The 12,588-nt window shown below is 56.4% G+C and overlaps 1 protein-coding gene across 5 annotated transcripts in view; it reads left to right on the top strand.

The window, feature by feature from the left end:
- The window catches only part of NFASC (neurofascin), a gene marked incomplete at both ends in the record, with an annotated part of 170,792 nt that overhangs the window by 95,933 nt on the left and 62,271 nt on the right, over positions 1-12,588 (top strand). For 4 of the 5 annotated variants that reach the window (XM_084245074.1, XM_084245073.1, XM_084245072.1 and 1 more), the window contains one exon: positions 9,654-9,747. In XM_084245074.1, the coding sequence (XP_084101200.1) occupies positions 9,654-9,747 (94 nt within the window). Of the gene's footprint in view, positions 1-9,563; positions 9,748-12,588 lie in introns of those variants that run through there. The other variant, XM_084245071.1, reaches the window with a different exon arrangement.

The following is a 12,588-nucleotide window of genomic DNA, read 5'->3' as shown; positions in this document are numbered from 1 at the left end:
CAGTGGGAACTTAGGCTCCCAGCGCACAATGGAGGCGTGGCTGCAGAGGGCCCTGGCTGAGGGGGACCTCACCATGTGAGGAGGAAGGACGCCACCTCTGGCCTCAGCAGAGCAGGGCAGGGTGCTGAAGGCTCTTGAAGCTCAGGCCTGTTTGAAGAGGCTCGAGGCCGGACTGGGCTGAGCTGGGTGCGGGACATCCTGTGCATCCCTGTGAACTTGATGCCTGAGAGGGGCCTGGGGCTTGAGCGTGGCCCTACTACAGTTTTGTCCCTTAGGCTGGCTCTTGACTGGCTGGAGGCCGGCTGCAGCAGGACATGCCTGCTCTGGCTCTGTCCTTGTAGAAACAGATAGCAAGAGGGAGTGGGTGACAGTGGTTTACTTTCCTGCATAAATCATCTGCAACAGCGGTTTGTATTAGGAACAAATTCCCTGGGAAATACCTTATACCCAGGTCCTCATCTCAGCAAGCCTGCATGTGACCGGAGTCCTCGGCCCATGTGGAGCCTCCAGCCCCCTGCTGGGTCTTTCCTTGGCTCACACGCAGGCCTTGCCCTCTCCTGTCCTGCTGGGCCTGTTTCCTCTTCCGTGTCAGCTCCTCTCTGATTTCTGAGCAAGCTCCTCTGGGCGGTTGCAGCAGTAAGCCTTGTGTGTACATGTGTGCGTGAGTGCGTGCATGCGTGCGTGCGTGCGTGCGTGCGTGTGTGTGTGTGTGTGTGTGTGATGCAGACGGAGCTTGGCGTTGGCCGTCGTCTGTGTTCCCTGAGGTGTCTGCGGCCGCGGCATGTGTGCTCCTGGCAGCTCTGTAGTACTATTCCAGTCATCTGATGTATCTATTCTCAGCTCTGATTGCAAGCAAGTTCCAGGTGCGTCATCTGCTGGGGTTCCCCAAGGCATCAGTTCGGGGCACAGCCTCAGAGTACCTGCAGAACTGTTATTCAGGCCTCCAGGGCTCTTCATACTGAATATATTCAGTTCCAAGTTTGCCATCTCCTTACACCCCCACCAGCCAGACTTCTCCATGCTCACGGCTAGCGTCATCCTCATGCTGTTTACCAGCCTGGAATCCTTGATGCCATCCTCCTTGCCATCCATACCAGTCAGCTTCCACTCAGAACCCTCCTTAACCCTCAGGGAGACCTTGGAGTTTGGGGAGCCATCGCCTGATATGCTCCCTCCCACCCCCCTCTCCTCCCAGGGCACCTGCAGGATGTCTGAGAAGGTGAATGGAGTGAGGGGGACAGAGGAGTGCTCTGAGGACCCCACCTCTGGGCTTTGTTCCCAGAAGAGGAGGATGTATAGGGGAGAGAGTGGCCTGCGGCTAAGCCCCGTCACATTCCAATGGGAGAACAATGGAGTGACCACGAGCTCGACGGTCACAGAACACATAAAGCACTTGGGCTCATCAGGAAGGAAGGAATAAAAACTATGAGACACCTGTCACTATATGGGGTGAAGTTCCATCACGTGACAGAGACTATTCTCACTAAAATACTTATTGTTACACTTTTGCAACCCTAAGTTTAAGCATCAGGTTTAACCACAGTGGGCTGGGTGCCCAGAGGGGCAGGTTTCAGGGAGAGTGGAGAAGGGCCCTTGGCCGTGGGGAGGTGCGGGGCGTCCACAGGGCAGGCACTGGATTCCTCATCTGGCAGATGTCTGAGCAGTGAGGTCTCAAGGGTGCAGTAGGAAGGGGTTGGCCGAGCAGAGTGTGGTGGGTGTGAGTGGCGGGTGAGCAAGCCAAGGGCCTGCCATCCGGTCAGGAGTGTTGAGGGCTCCGGTGGAGTCAGGAAGCCTGCAGGACCTCACCTCCAAGACGGGGTACTCCCTTGCGGGGATCTTGGATTCGGTCTCATGGATGAATGGGGTGATGCGGGAGGGTTTTCAGCCGAGCACTGACATGCTCAGATCGGAGGTATAGAAAATCCTTGTAATTGTCATGGGGAGGTTGGATCGGGAGGAGACCGAGTGGAGACTTCGCTAGTGTCTGGGAGGCTTCTGATATATGGAGGGGGGGGGGTGAGGGGAGGGGGAGGTTGGGGGGCGGAATCCCAGACCTGAGTGCCTGGTGTGGGGCACAAGAAGAGATGGGGTCCACATGTCTTCCTCGGATACTGGGGTGGGTCCCACAACAGAGATGGGGCACAGAGGCGGAGGGCAGGACCTACGGGAGGCACTGAGAACACCAGCTTGGGGAGGACTGGCCGTGTGGTTGGTACCGCCTGGCAGCTTGGGAGCCCAGAGAGAGGAGAGGCCCTGAGGGCTGCTCGGGAGCCAAAGAGGAAAGAATGTTGTGGGGTGGAAGGAGTGGTTAACAATGGCTGACCCTCTAGGAGGCTTGGCAAGACCAAGACATAGAACCCTGGATCTGCCATGAGAGGCCCAGGAGTCCATGAGGGGAGATGCAGAGAGTGGGGGAAGAGGAGTGACTGGGGGCTAGACCAGAGAAGGCAGAAGCCAGGAACACACACACACAGACACACAGACACGCACAGACACATAGGCACACACAGACATACACACACACTTTCATGAGAAGAGATAGCCGGGAAAGTGCCAGTATATGTAGAGAAGCTATGGAATACAGCAAATGATATTTTTGATTTGTTTGAAAACAAGAGAAACCTCAACCAGCTTAAAAATTAGAGGGAATTTTTAGTGTGATAAAAATCCACAAGTAGCACTTGCTTCAGGAGGTATTTGGTCAGTAACTCATGAGAGGGCTGGGTCTTCTGGATCTTCTGTCCACTTTCTGCCCGGTTGGCTGAGTCCCACCCCACACGCAGCCTCCTCCAGTTGGTGCCCCCGCCTCCCCACTCATGGCAGGGGAGCCTGGTCTCCCCAGAGGTTTCAGCAAAGCCCTGGTGAAGCCTGCTGCCCCCCCCTCCCGACAGCTATCTATTCCCACGGCCCTTGTGGGGGTGGAAGGATTGGGGTGTGATGAAGGGTACCAGAGCCCAGCCCTGGGCTGGAGGCGGGCCCCTCGGAGAAGGGGGTAGAGATAACTCTCCAAATGGAACTCTGAGAACCACAGATTGAACTGTAACCCCCAAATTCTTCTGTTGACACTCTAACCCACCACATGACTGAGTTTGGGGATGGGGCCTTTTAAAGGTTAGATGAGGTCACAAGGGTGGGGACTAACCGGTGTGACTGTGTCCTTACGAGGTTACCCACCAGGTGTGTGCGCAGAAGGGAGGCAGTGATGACAGGTCAGGAGATAGAGGCCTCGGCACCCCATCTTGTACATACCTTGATCTTGGCCTGGCAGGTGAAGGCCTTAAATGTCCAGTCTGTAACGGCAGCGGTTCACGCAGGTACCGTGCTTGGCAGGAGGCTGCCCAGGGTGCTAGATAAACTTCTGGTGAGTGCCACTCGGTTATTTGTGTGCTTGAGGTGGTGGAGGTCGAGGGAGACCCTGTCGCCAGCCTCAGCAAACTGTCATGGAGTAGGGGAGACAGTCAACCCACAGGGAGCCCCAGCCTGCACAGCACTGCCTCCCGGAAAGCCCCAGGCCCAGCCCCAGTAGGGGTGGTGCCGGGGAGGCTCCAGGAGGCTCCCGCCTGAGCCAGGAGGGTGACAGGCACAGCGGCAGGCTGGGATGAGCCGTGCAGTGGAGGTAGTGTGGGAATGGCAGCGCCTGGAGTGGGAGAGCCAATGACCATCCCCCCACAACAACCACCCCCCACCCCCAGGCCCCTGCAGTCACAGATGTTCCTGGCTCCATGGCTGCCCATATCCTCCACAGTCTGGGCCTTTTCAGATTGGCTTCTGTCACTTAGTAAAGTGCATTTAAGGTTCCTCTGTGGTGTTTCCTGACTTAATAGCTCGTTCTGGCACTAAGAATATTCCCTCGTCTGCACAAGCCAATGGTCTGTTGGCTGTTCACATCCTGCAGACTCAACGGTAGCTTCCAGGCCTGGGCTGTTCTGGGTGAAGCTGCTGTGACACTGTCAGGTCGGCTGTCTCATGTCCTTCATTGCGCCGTTGCTCTGGGTTTTCTGGACAAGGTTTATTTCCTGTCTTCCCCGCTGGAAGGGACACTCCGTGACTGGGCAGCTTTCTCTCTTGCCCTGTGTGTTCTCCAGGCCAGCACTGCCCAGAGCTGGTAGTGAGGGAGCCACCCACCACCACACCTGGGCCGGCTGGGCCTCTGCTCCCCGCGGCCACATCCCCAATACTTCAGACGCGTTGTGACCAGAACAGGCTGCGGATGTGGGGAGCTCCGGAGGGAGCAGCTTGCTGGAGCCGTGGGCTTCTGGTCCGTCTGCCAGGGACAGCTTGTGGAATCAACACCAGGAGCCCCCCAATCTGGGGAAAGAAAGCGAACCAGGACCCAGAAAAACGGAAAAATAGAAAAACAGGCTGTGGATGGATAATTGTTATTGTTGCTGCCACTATTGCTGAAGACGCTGCGTCTGTGGCCGATTGCTCCCCAATCCAACTGCTCCCCCATCCCTGCAAGCCAGAGGCCACTGGGGGCCGCAGCTGGCATGCACTAAGCTTTTGCTCTGCCCTGTGCACTCCTCGGTGTTTTGATTTTTCCTTTTAATGTATATATATAGAATATTTAAAATATATATTTTACATCATTGTTCATTTTTGTGCAATGTATACTTTCTCCTCTCAGGTGTGGTCCCTGTAAAATTCCCACCACCATGTCACCCATGTGCCATCACCACGGTCCCTTGTGCTCTTCCTGCCTCCACTCTGTCTCGGAATCTTATCACCCCTGGCACCTCTGATGGATGGAGCTGGAAGAGATTATGGTCAAAAGGAAAAAGAAAAAGATCTCCAAATAAGGGATCAGGAAAAAAATAACAATAATAATAAAATTAACAGGCAACTATAAATCAGAGACATTCTGCAAGGGAGGGGGAGCCAGAGGGACCCCTGGTGTTTTCTAGAGGCGTGTGTGTTAGGTGTCACAGCCACCCTCTGGAAGCCACCCCATTTTTTTCAGATGAGAAATGCAAAGCGCTGAAGGTGCAGTGTTGGCCTGAGAGTCCCACTGGAGCACGGGGAGTGACTGTGGACTTGGCAGCCCCTGTGTGCAGCCAGAGCTCCTGAGCTTGAGGCTGCTGTGTCCCCACCAGGCGGCTCGTCACCAAAAGCATGTGTTTCCCATCGCGGACGTTTGAACCCGAGTCTTCTAGGCCTGCACACCTAGAGGCCTTAGATCCCTGGGGTGGCCTAGCCTGTGCAGCACCCATGCAAGAGAACAGCTTTTCAAAGCATTCAAATTCAAAAATATGTTTTCAATCTGCAGACCTGATTTGACCCCTATTCAGAAGTTTGAGGGTTCAGACATTAAGGGGTTGCGGATACACAAATACTGAACAGATCTTGCCCTGGGTCATAGTTCACCATCGGGCCACATGAGATCTCTCCTGGTTTTTCTCCTCCCTCCCCCTTGCAGTAGCCCCTTCTGTCCACCTCTGGCCCGGGCGACTCCACATGAAAGTGTCCCCCACACATGTCACACTTGTACTGTGGGGGCGGGGGGGGTAGCGTGGCTCCTGTGTTCGCTACATAGTTCTTCCTGCATCTCAGAGAAACACCTGCCTTTCTGGGGCTTCCTCCTATTTGGTCCAGGTTTTACCCCTGTGGAGCAAAAAGAAATTGGGCCTCTTCTTCCCAGCACCCAGAGACAGCCGTCTTGGGCCCCTCTCGCAGGACACAGGTTTTCCTTGCTCCACGGGTGGATGGCATCCGCTGGAATCCTCCGCCATCTGGCTGGGCATCTCCCCACCATGCTGATGCCTCCCGTTACCAGGAAAGGAACCGGGGCCACTGTGTGCTGGGAGGTGCAGGAAGGAGACTAGGTTAGGTCAGAAGCCCTACCTCTCCCTTTCTCCCTGGGTCTCAGGATGGGCCGGGGGGTGCTCCAGGCAGGTATCTCTGCCTCACACTGTGTGGGGGCCCTCTGAGCCCTAGATCCCCATCCTCCAAACCCATTTTACTCCCCTTCTTTTACTGTGCATGGAAATGCCCTCATACTGTGTAGGAAGCACTGCCAGGTGCCTGCCTTCCAGGCTGAGGGTCCCTACAGGGACGGGTGCCCCTGCACCAACTCTGCCCTTTCAGAAGCACATTATAGGGACCAACACTACGCACCTCTTTGCTAGCTGAAATTCACATGAAATTACTCATTTTAGAGTGAACAGTCCCACAGCTTCCTGCATTCGCAATGTGTGCACTCACTCCTCACCTACTTCCAGACACAGTTGTCACCCCCAGAGGCAACCCTGTACACATTAAACTGTCCCCCTCACCCCCACCACACCAAACCCTGCTGCTGTGAACACCACCAGCCTGTGGCCTGGATCTGTGGACTTAACTGTCGGGTCTCCGTGTGAATGGTGCGTTCAGCAGGCGGCCTTCTGCGCCTGGCTTCCCTCACGGAGCCTGTGTGGGGTTTGCCCACATTGTACATGTGCCAGCAGCCACCTCTTTTCTCTGAGTAATACCCCACGGGGTGTGTGTGTGTGTGTGTGTGTGTGTGTGTGTGTGTGTGCGCGCGCACGCGCACACGTGTGTGTGCACTCGAGAACTGTTGTTTGCTCTTCCATCCTTTCCTGGTAGGCACCGGGGCACTGGCGTTTTCCACCTTGGCTATTGTGAATGAAGCTTTTCTAAACTTGGGTGTACGTGGACTTGTTTCTATTCCTTCTGGGAATTATACCCAGGGTGAAGGTACAGGGTCACATGCTAACTCTATGTTCAATTATTTTAGAAACTGCCAAACTATACATGTCATTATTTTTAAAGAGCAGCTTTGCCCCTGGCCATTCATGCATATGAAGAGACCAGGAAATGGATGGGGCAAGCCAGAAGCTGACAGCCTGGGCTCCTTTACTAGCTTTGCCAGTGACCAGCAGGGTGACCTTGAACAAGTCACTCCCCCTTTCTGGGCTCTGTTTCCTCATTTGAAAAGTAGAGGATACAATCCAGTGATCTTTGAATTTCTACCTCTTTTAAGATTTTACTGGTGAAACTGGAGAGAAGAGGGAACGAGAATTGTCAAACATCTCAATGCAATTATTTCTGTTCTTTTTCTACGTTGTTTTTAAGTGATGAGTTAAAAGCACCCAAATAGTTGGACTTTTCTCCTGACAGTGTGTTCCTCTTTAATAAATAGCTCCTGCCTTCCTATTTCCATTAGGATTCCCAGAATACCACATCCTCTTCTTTCCCATCACCTCCTACCTGTTGGCAGGTCCTGAAGGAAACATGGTGGCCACGGCGCCCAGGTTGGAACCACCAGCGTCCTCCCTGAAGGAGCGTGGGGCTCCCCTGGAGCCAGTCCCCTCAGGACTCAAGTGTCGGCTGCCCTACCTGAGGCTGAGCTCTGAGGCGCAGGTTACCCTGGGAGGCCTTGGCAGGCCCTTCCCAAGACAGTGTGAGAAGGAGCATCCAGAGACCTCCCATGATGCCTTCTAGCCAGGGGCGCCCTTCTGGGGAGATTTTAAGCTCCCTCCGCCCTCTTCCAGCTGATGGTTCCCTGGCCAGAACGCAGAGCCTGCGCAGGGAGGGAGCTTTTCCACTCTGCTGGTTGGTGGCTGCCAGGCCCCACACGCGTGCTCTCCTGCACCACCTGGTGGTTCATGGGGGAAATGCGAGGTTTTTAAAAGTAGTCTTCCAAGTGGTTTATTTCATTCATTTATTTGTTCATTTTCCATCCACACATCACATACTTTTGAGTGTCTGCTAGGGTTTCGATTCTAGGAATAAATAAGATGGGTAACTTCCCTTCGTAGAGACTTCACTTTTATCAGGGATGTGACAAGTGGCTTTTGGAATGAATGCAAAGTGGAAAGTGCTGTGACGGGTGCAGTAAATAGCATTCAGGAAAGAAGACCAGGGACATGTAAGTTGGCAAATCCTAATGAGGGTGGACAGAGTCTCAGAGCTGTAGGCAGGACTCGGGCTGTGCAGAGTCGGGCACGCAGAGCAGGCACAGGGAGGCCTGACAGCAGACCCAGCCGGTGCAGGATGAGGACCAGGCCCAAAGGGGCTGCAGCAAGGGGACGCTGGGCTTGAACTAAACCCTGGTGCGTGCGCCAGTGAGGAATACGACGTGTTTATATTTGCACTTTTTGGTATAACAACTGTGAGTGGAGGATGAGAATCGCAGGTAAGAAAGGAGTGGGGAGACCCCCTAGGAACTGCTGCTGTAACAGGAGTGAGACCGTGATGACCGAAACCGAGGCAGATGCTGTGGGCGGAGGCAGGAGAGGTTGCGGGCTGGTGCTGGGCCCGGATCCTGCAGAAGAGCTGCTAAACTCTGAGTCAGAACCCTTTCAGCTGCCCTGCTTGGGCACGGGGGAGACCCCATCTCCAGCTCTACCAGGATGGCCTTGCCTCTGGGGAGCAAGCCTGCACCCTGCCTCTGCCTGCCTAGCCCGAAGACACATGGGAGGTGGCAGGCTGCGCAGCTGGGAGCCAGAGCTGAGGGTCCGCGAGCCGGGGATCCTGGGAAACCTCCACTGTAACCCCCCCCCCAGTACAGCAGCAGTTCCTCAGCGATCTCCCCAGTCCTCTCTTACCTCCGATTCTCATCCTCCACTCACAGCTGTTATGTTAAAGGGCAAATATAACACGCTGTGTCCCTCGCCAGTGCACGTGCCGGGGTTTAGTTCAAGCCCAGCCTCCCCTCGCTGCAGCGCCTTTGCGCCTGCCTGGTCCTCACTTCCCGCCCACTGTCCTCTTTGACTTGGCTCCATGGAGGAGCAGCAAACTGGACTGACCTTTAAGACTGTGTCAAGCCTAAAACTCTGTACCTGAGCATCAGCCGTAGGCCATTCCTGCTCTTTTCTCAGGAGGAGGGGAAAGAGATTTGTCTCTTAAGGGCCCTTTCCAGCCGTTTCTAACCCGTCCATTCTAAGCCCTGGAATGATTTATTGTGGTTGATATGCGCGCACTGAGCAGTCTGAGCTGCCAAGCCCCAGGAGCCCCCTTGTCCTGAGCCATAGCCTCAGCACCCCCTTAGTTGCACAAAGTATTTGCAGAAATGATGCATGAAAAACAAACCCTTTGGGCACCGGGTCTGCCCCTCTCTCGCCCCTGATCCCTCCCTGCCTCACAGGCCATCCATGATCGTGTCTCCTAGCCCTGCCCCTGCCCCTACACACTCCGCCCCTTCCATGTGGCGTGAGGCTGGTGTGTCCCTGCCCAGCTCGTGGCCACCACCAGGTGCTGGTGTGCGGGCCAGTGCTTGTGCCATGGACTCTGCTGTGTGGTCCTTCCTTCTAAACAGCGCTCCTCAACTGGGGGTGCACTTGCCCTCAGAGTGCAGGTGGCAGCGTCTAGAGACACTGAAAGGTTAGGGGGCAGGAGCAGGCTTTACTGGCATCTCGTGTGCAGAGGCAAGGTTGCCCCCACACTCCCCCAGCCACCCCTCCTAGTTCCCTACCTGAGGGGCAGTTGGATTCTAAATATCAGTTTGTAAGATTAAGAAATCGTGTTTTTGAATTTTGGTGTGTGACCAGGGGACCCTCCCGCCCTCCAGGCCAGCACAGACCCCAAGTAAGGAAAATTCACTTACCGTGTGTTTCCTTCCACAGCTGAGCTCTGCCCAGAGCGCCCAGGGAGAGCGGCGGGACGCGACCAGACCCCGAGGGCAGGGGAGCAGAGAGCAGGGCCCGGTGCTGAGCATGGCCCAGCCGCCGCCACCGCCACCCTGGGTCCACGCAGCCCTCCTCCTCTGTCTTCTCAGCCTCAGCGGGGCCATCGAGATCCCCATGGATCGTGAGTGCTGCTCTGTCCTCCGTCCTCCTGATTTGGGGGCGGGAGTTGGCGGGTCAGGATGGTCAGGGAAGACCTAAAAGCACATGAGGGCGGCTGGGGAGAGGGGAAGCAGTGGATTCCGAATTCAGAGCTGGGTTTCCCTCCAGGGAATCGCTGCTAGTGGGTGGATTGGGGATTTGAGACCAAGTCACAACGCTGGTCACTCGGGACTGCGGCTATGGGTACTGGCTGCCTGGAGCCTGCCCGGCAGGCCAGACGGGGCAGAGGGGCGTGTGCCACGCAGGAGCCCTCCTGCCCTCCTGCGGTCCTCGTGGTCTTGACTCACCCATCACAGTGGAGTTTCCGAGAGTGGTGGATGGTTCTTACTTGTTCGCCTCATATCTGACATCTCCAGAGCTGGACCCTGCAGGCCCCCCTGGCTGCAGTGACCAGGAGGACAGTTGCCTGGGGCGGGTTGGGAAAGGGTTTGTTAGACTCTGGCTAACGGGATATGAAAGCAGAGCCCCCTGATAACGATACTGTGGGAGACCGGGCACTGATCTTCTTTTTTGCCGCTTCCCTCTAGAGTTTAAAAGCCCATGTTCTGTTTTGCACGGTGGGCCATCAGGGTCATAAGCACAGGATGTAGAATGCGGATGGCATAGCGGGCCCTCCAGCTGCGGCACTGCCACCCGTACGTTTCCTGCTCCTGGCCCTGGGTTAGGAGCGTGCTGCCTTTGCCACGTTCTGGCACTTGGGCCAGGACATCATGGCATCCCAGTGCCAAGGTCTGGGCACATCACCTCTGTGCCTGTTCCCGCTTCTAGGAGTAGAGGGGACCACATGATGCCAATGTGGCCTGGGGCTCTGTCCAGATGACAGTTGCCCAGGGAGGTGCGGGAGAGCCCTCCAAGAACCCCCGCTGACCCTCCTCAGCCACACCCTGGCCTGGAACTAGCAGGAGGAGAGCAGCGGGGGTCTCAGCCCCTCACCCACTTCACCAGTGACAGCTGCCCAGAGGAGCGGGCACTCCTGGGTGAGAGAAGGCCAGTTGTCACCACAGGGGGACAGGAGCAGGGCAGGCAGGGCTCCCTGTGCAGCGTGTGTGTGTGTGTGTGTGTGTGTAGCCTGTGCGCTTGGAGGGTGGGGAGGGGTGTGTGACGGGAACTGTTCCCGTGGAGACCATCTGTGGCGCTGGCTCAAGGAGCGCTTCTCATTAACAGCCCCAGGCAGACAGTCTAATAAGGAGCAAGATCAGGCCACATCCCTGGGGGGCAGGGGGTGCAGAGGAAATTGGGTTATCAGGAAAGTGGTGAAGGCTCATTTCTCTTTGCAGCCTCTCCTCACTCACTCCCCTGCCACTTTGATCCCGGAGGCCAGTGGGTGAGGGGATCCTGCAAGGGGGACCTAGAAATAGATGGTATGACGTTGGTTTCTGCAGCACTAGCGGAGCCACAGGCAGCCCCGCAGCCACTCTCCTGGAAGTATAGCCCCGGCAGGGAAAATCTGGACCGCCCCCTACTGTCTCCCCACTCTGTGTCATGAGGGGGCCTGCAGGGCGCCCCCTGGTGATATGTTATGGAAACCCTGGCCCTCACATGCTTGGGGTCACACAGCAAATGGGTGGTAGTCACAGATGAACCCCGGTCTCTGGACCCTCCTGCCCCCCGTTTTGACACTCAGCGTGCCCCACCCCTACCTGCTCATCCTGCTTCCTGTTCTTGGAACTCACTGGAATCACACGTGCTCACACGTAATCCATCAAGTCGCCGCTGCCCTTGGCTGACAGTTTAGAAAACTGAGGTGCAGAAAAACAAGCCGCTTCCCTGGCCCGTCAGTGGCAGAGCCCAGCCAGCCTCGGAGGCTGCTGTGCTGCCCTGAGTGAAGCAGGTTGCCCCGGGGGCGCTGCCTCTGGACACCCCTCATGCACCTGTGCTTACCCTGCTGCTGCAGGGCCACAGCCCTGGCGACGGCAGAGCCCAACACAGGAGACAGCAGCCAGCACTTCAAGGATGAGGCCCTCCTCGCCAAGGGTCCCGCCTCAGCCCGGCAGGCACTCGCTGTCCAGATACTCAGCCCATCCCCGCCCTGACGATTGACTTAGAGCACATGTGAGTTTGGGGCCACAGCCCGATGGTTGGACATGTGTGTGACATGTCACCACGGGAAGTCCAGCCAGGCCTTTGTCGTCTCGTATGACCGCCATCTGTGTGCCATGACGTTTATGTCTGCTCTTAGCAGCTCTCAAGTGTGTGATGGGGCCGTACTCCTCACTGCTCGCCCATCTCCAGACGTGCCCTGTACCCTTGGACCAACAACCCCCCATTCCCTGGCAACCCCCATTCTCCCATCTCTTTGAGTTTGATTTTATCTCAGATTCCACTTATAAGTGAGAAGTGCAACACCTGTCCCTCTGACTGGTGTAACTTAGCACAGAGCCCTCCCGGTCCTTCCATGTTGACACAGATGGCAGGAGAGAGACCTGCAGCCCCCTTTACTGCAGCTATTCCCTACACCCCAATATGGAAATGACCTAAGAGCAAGCGCTGAGAGGTGACCCCAGCCACAGGCTGCCCTGCCAGCATGCCCTCCGTTCACTTGCTCCTTAGGGGAGGGGGCGTTATCTGTGCCCAGAGCACAGGGGCATTCCCCTGCCCTGGGGAGTCCCAGGCTGCCCACAAGCCCCACAGACGTGCTGGCTTCCAACTCCCTGGGCTCTGCCAGCTGAGTCACGTGCACCCCACCTACCCCGGCCCTGGAAAACAGCGTGACCTTTGGAAAAGCAAAGGGTCGCACCATCACCCAGGGCTGGTTGGCCAGAAGTGAGTCTGTGGGCAGCTTGCCCCTCTGTCCTCCTCCCTG

The sequence above is a fragment of the Talpa europaea genome (genome assembly GCF_964194135.1).
Source record: "Talpa europaea genome assembly, chromosome: 10".
In the NCBI taxonomy this organism is placed as follows: Eukaryota; Metazoa; Chordata; class Mammalia; order Eulipotyphla; family Talpidae; genus Talpa; species Talpa europaea.
Note: the sequence above shows the minus strand (reverse complement) of the source record. Positions and strands in the feature narration are given on the sequence as shown.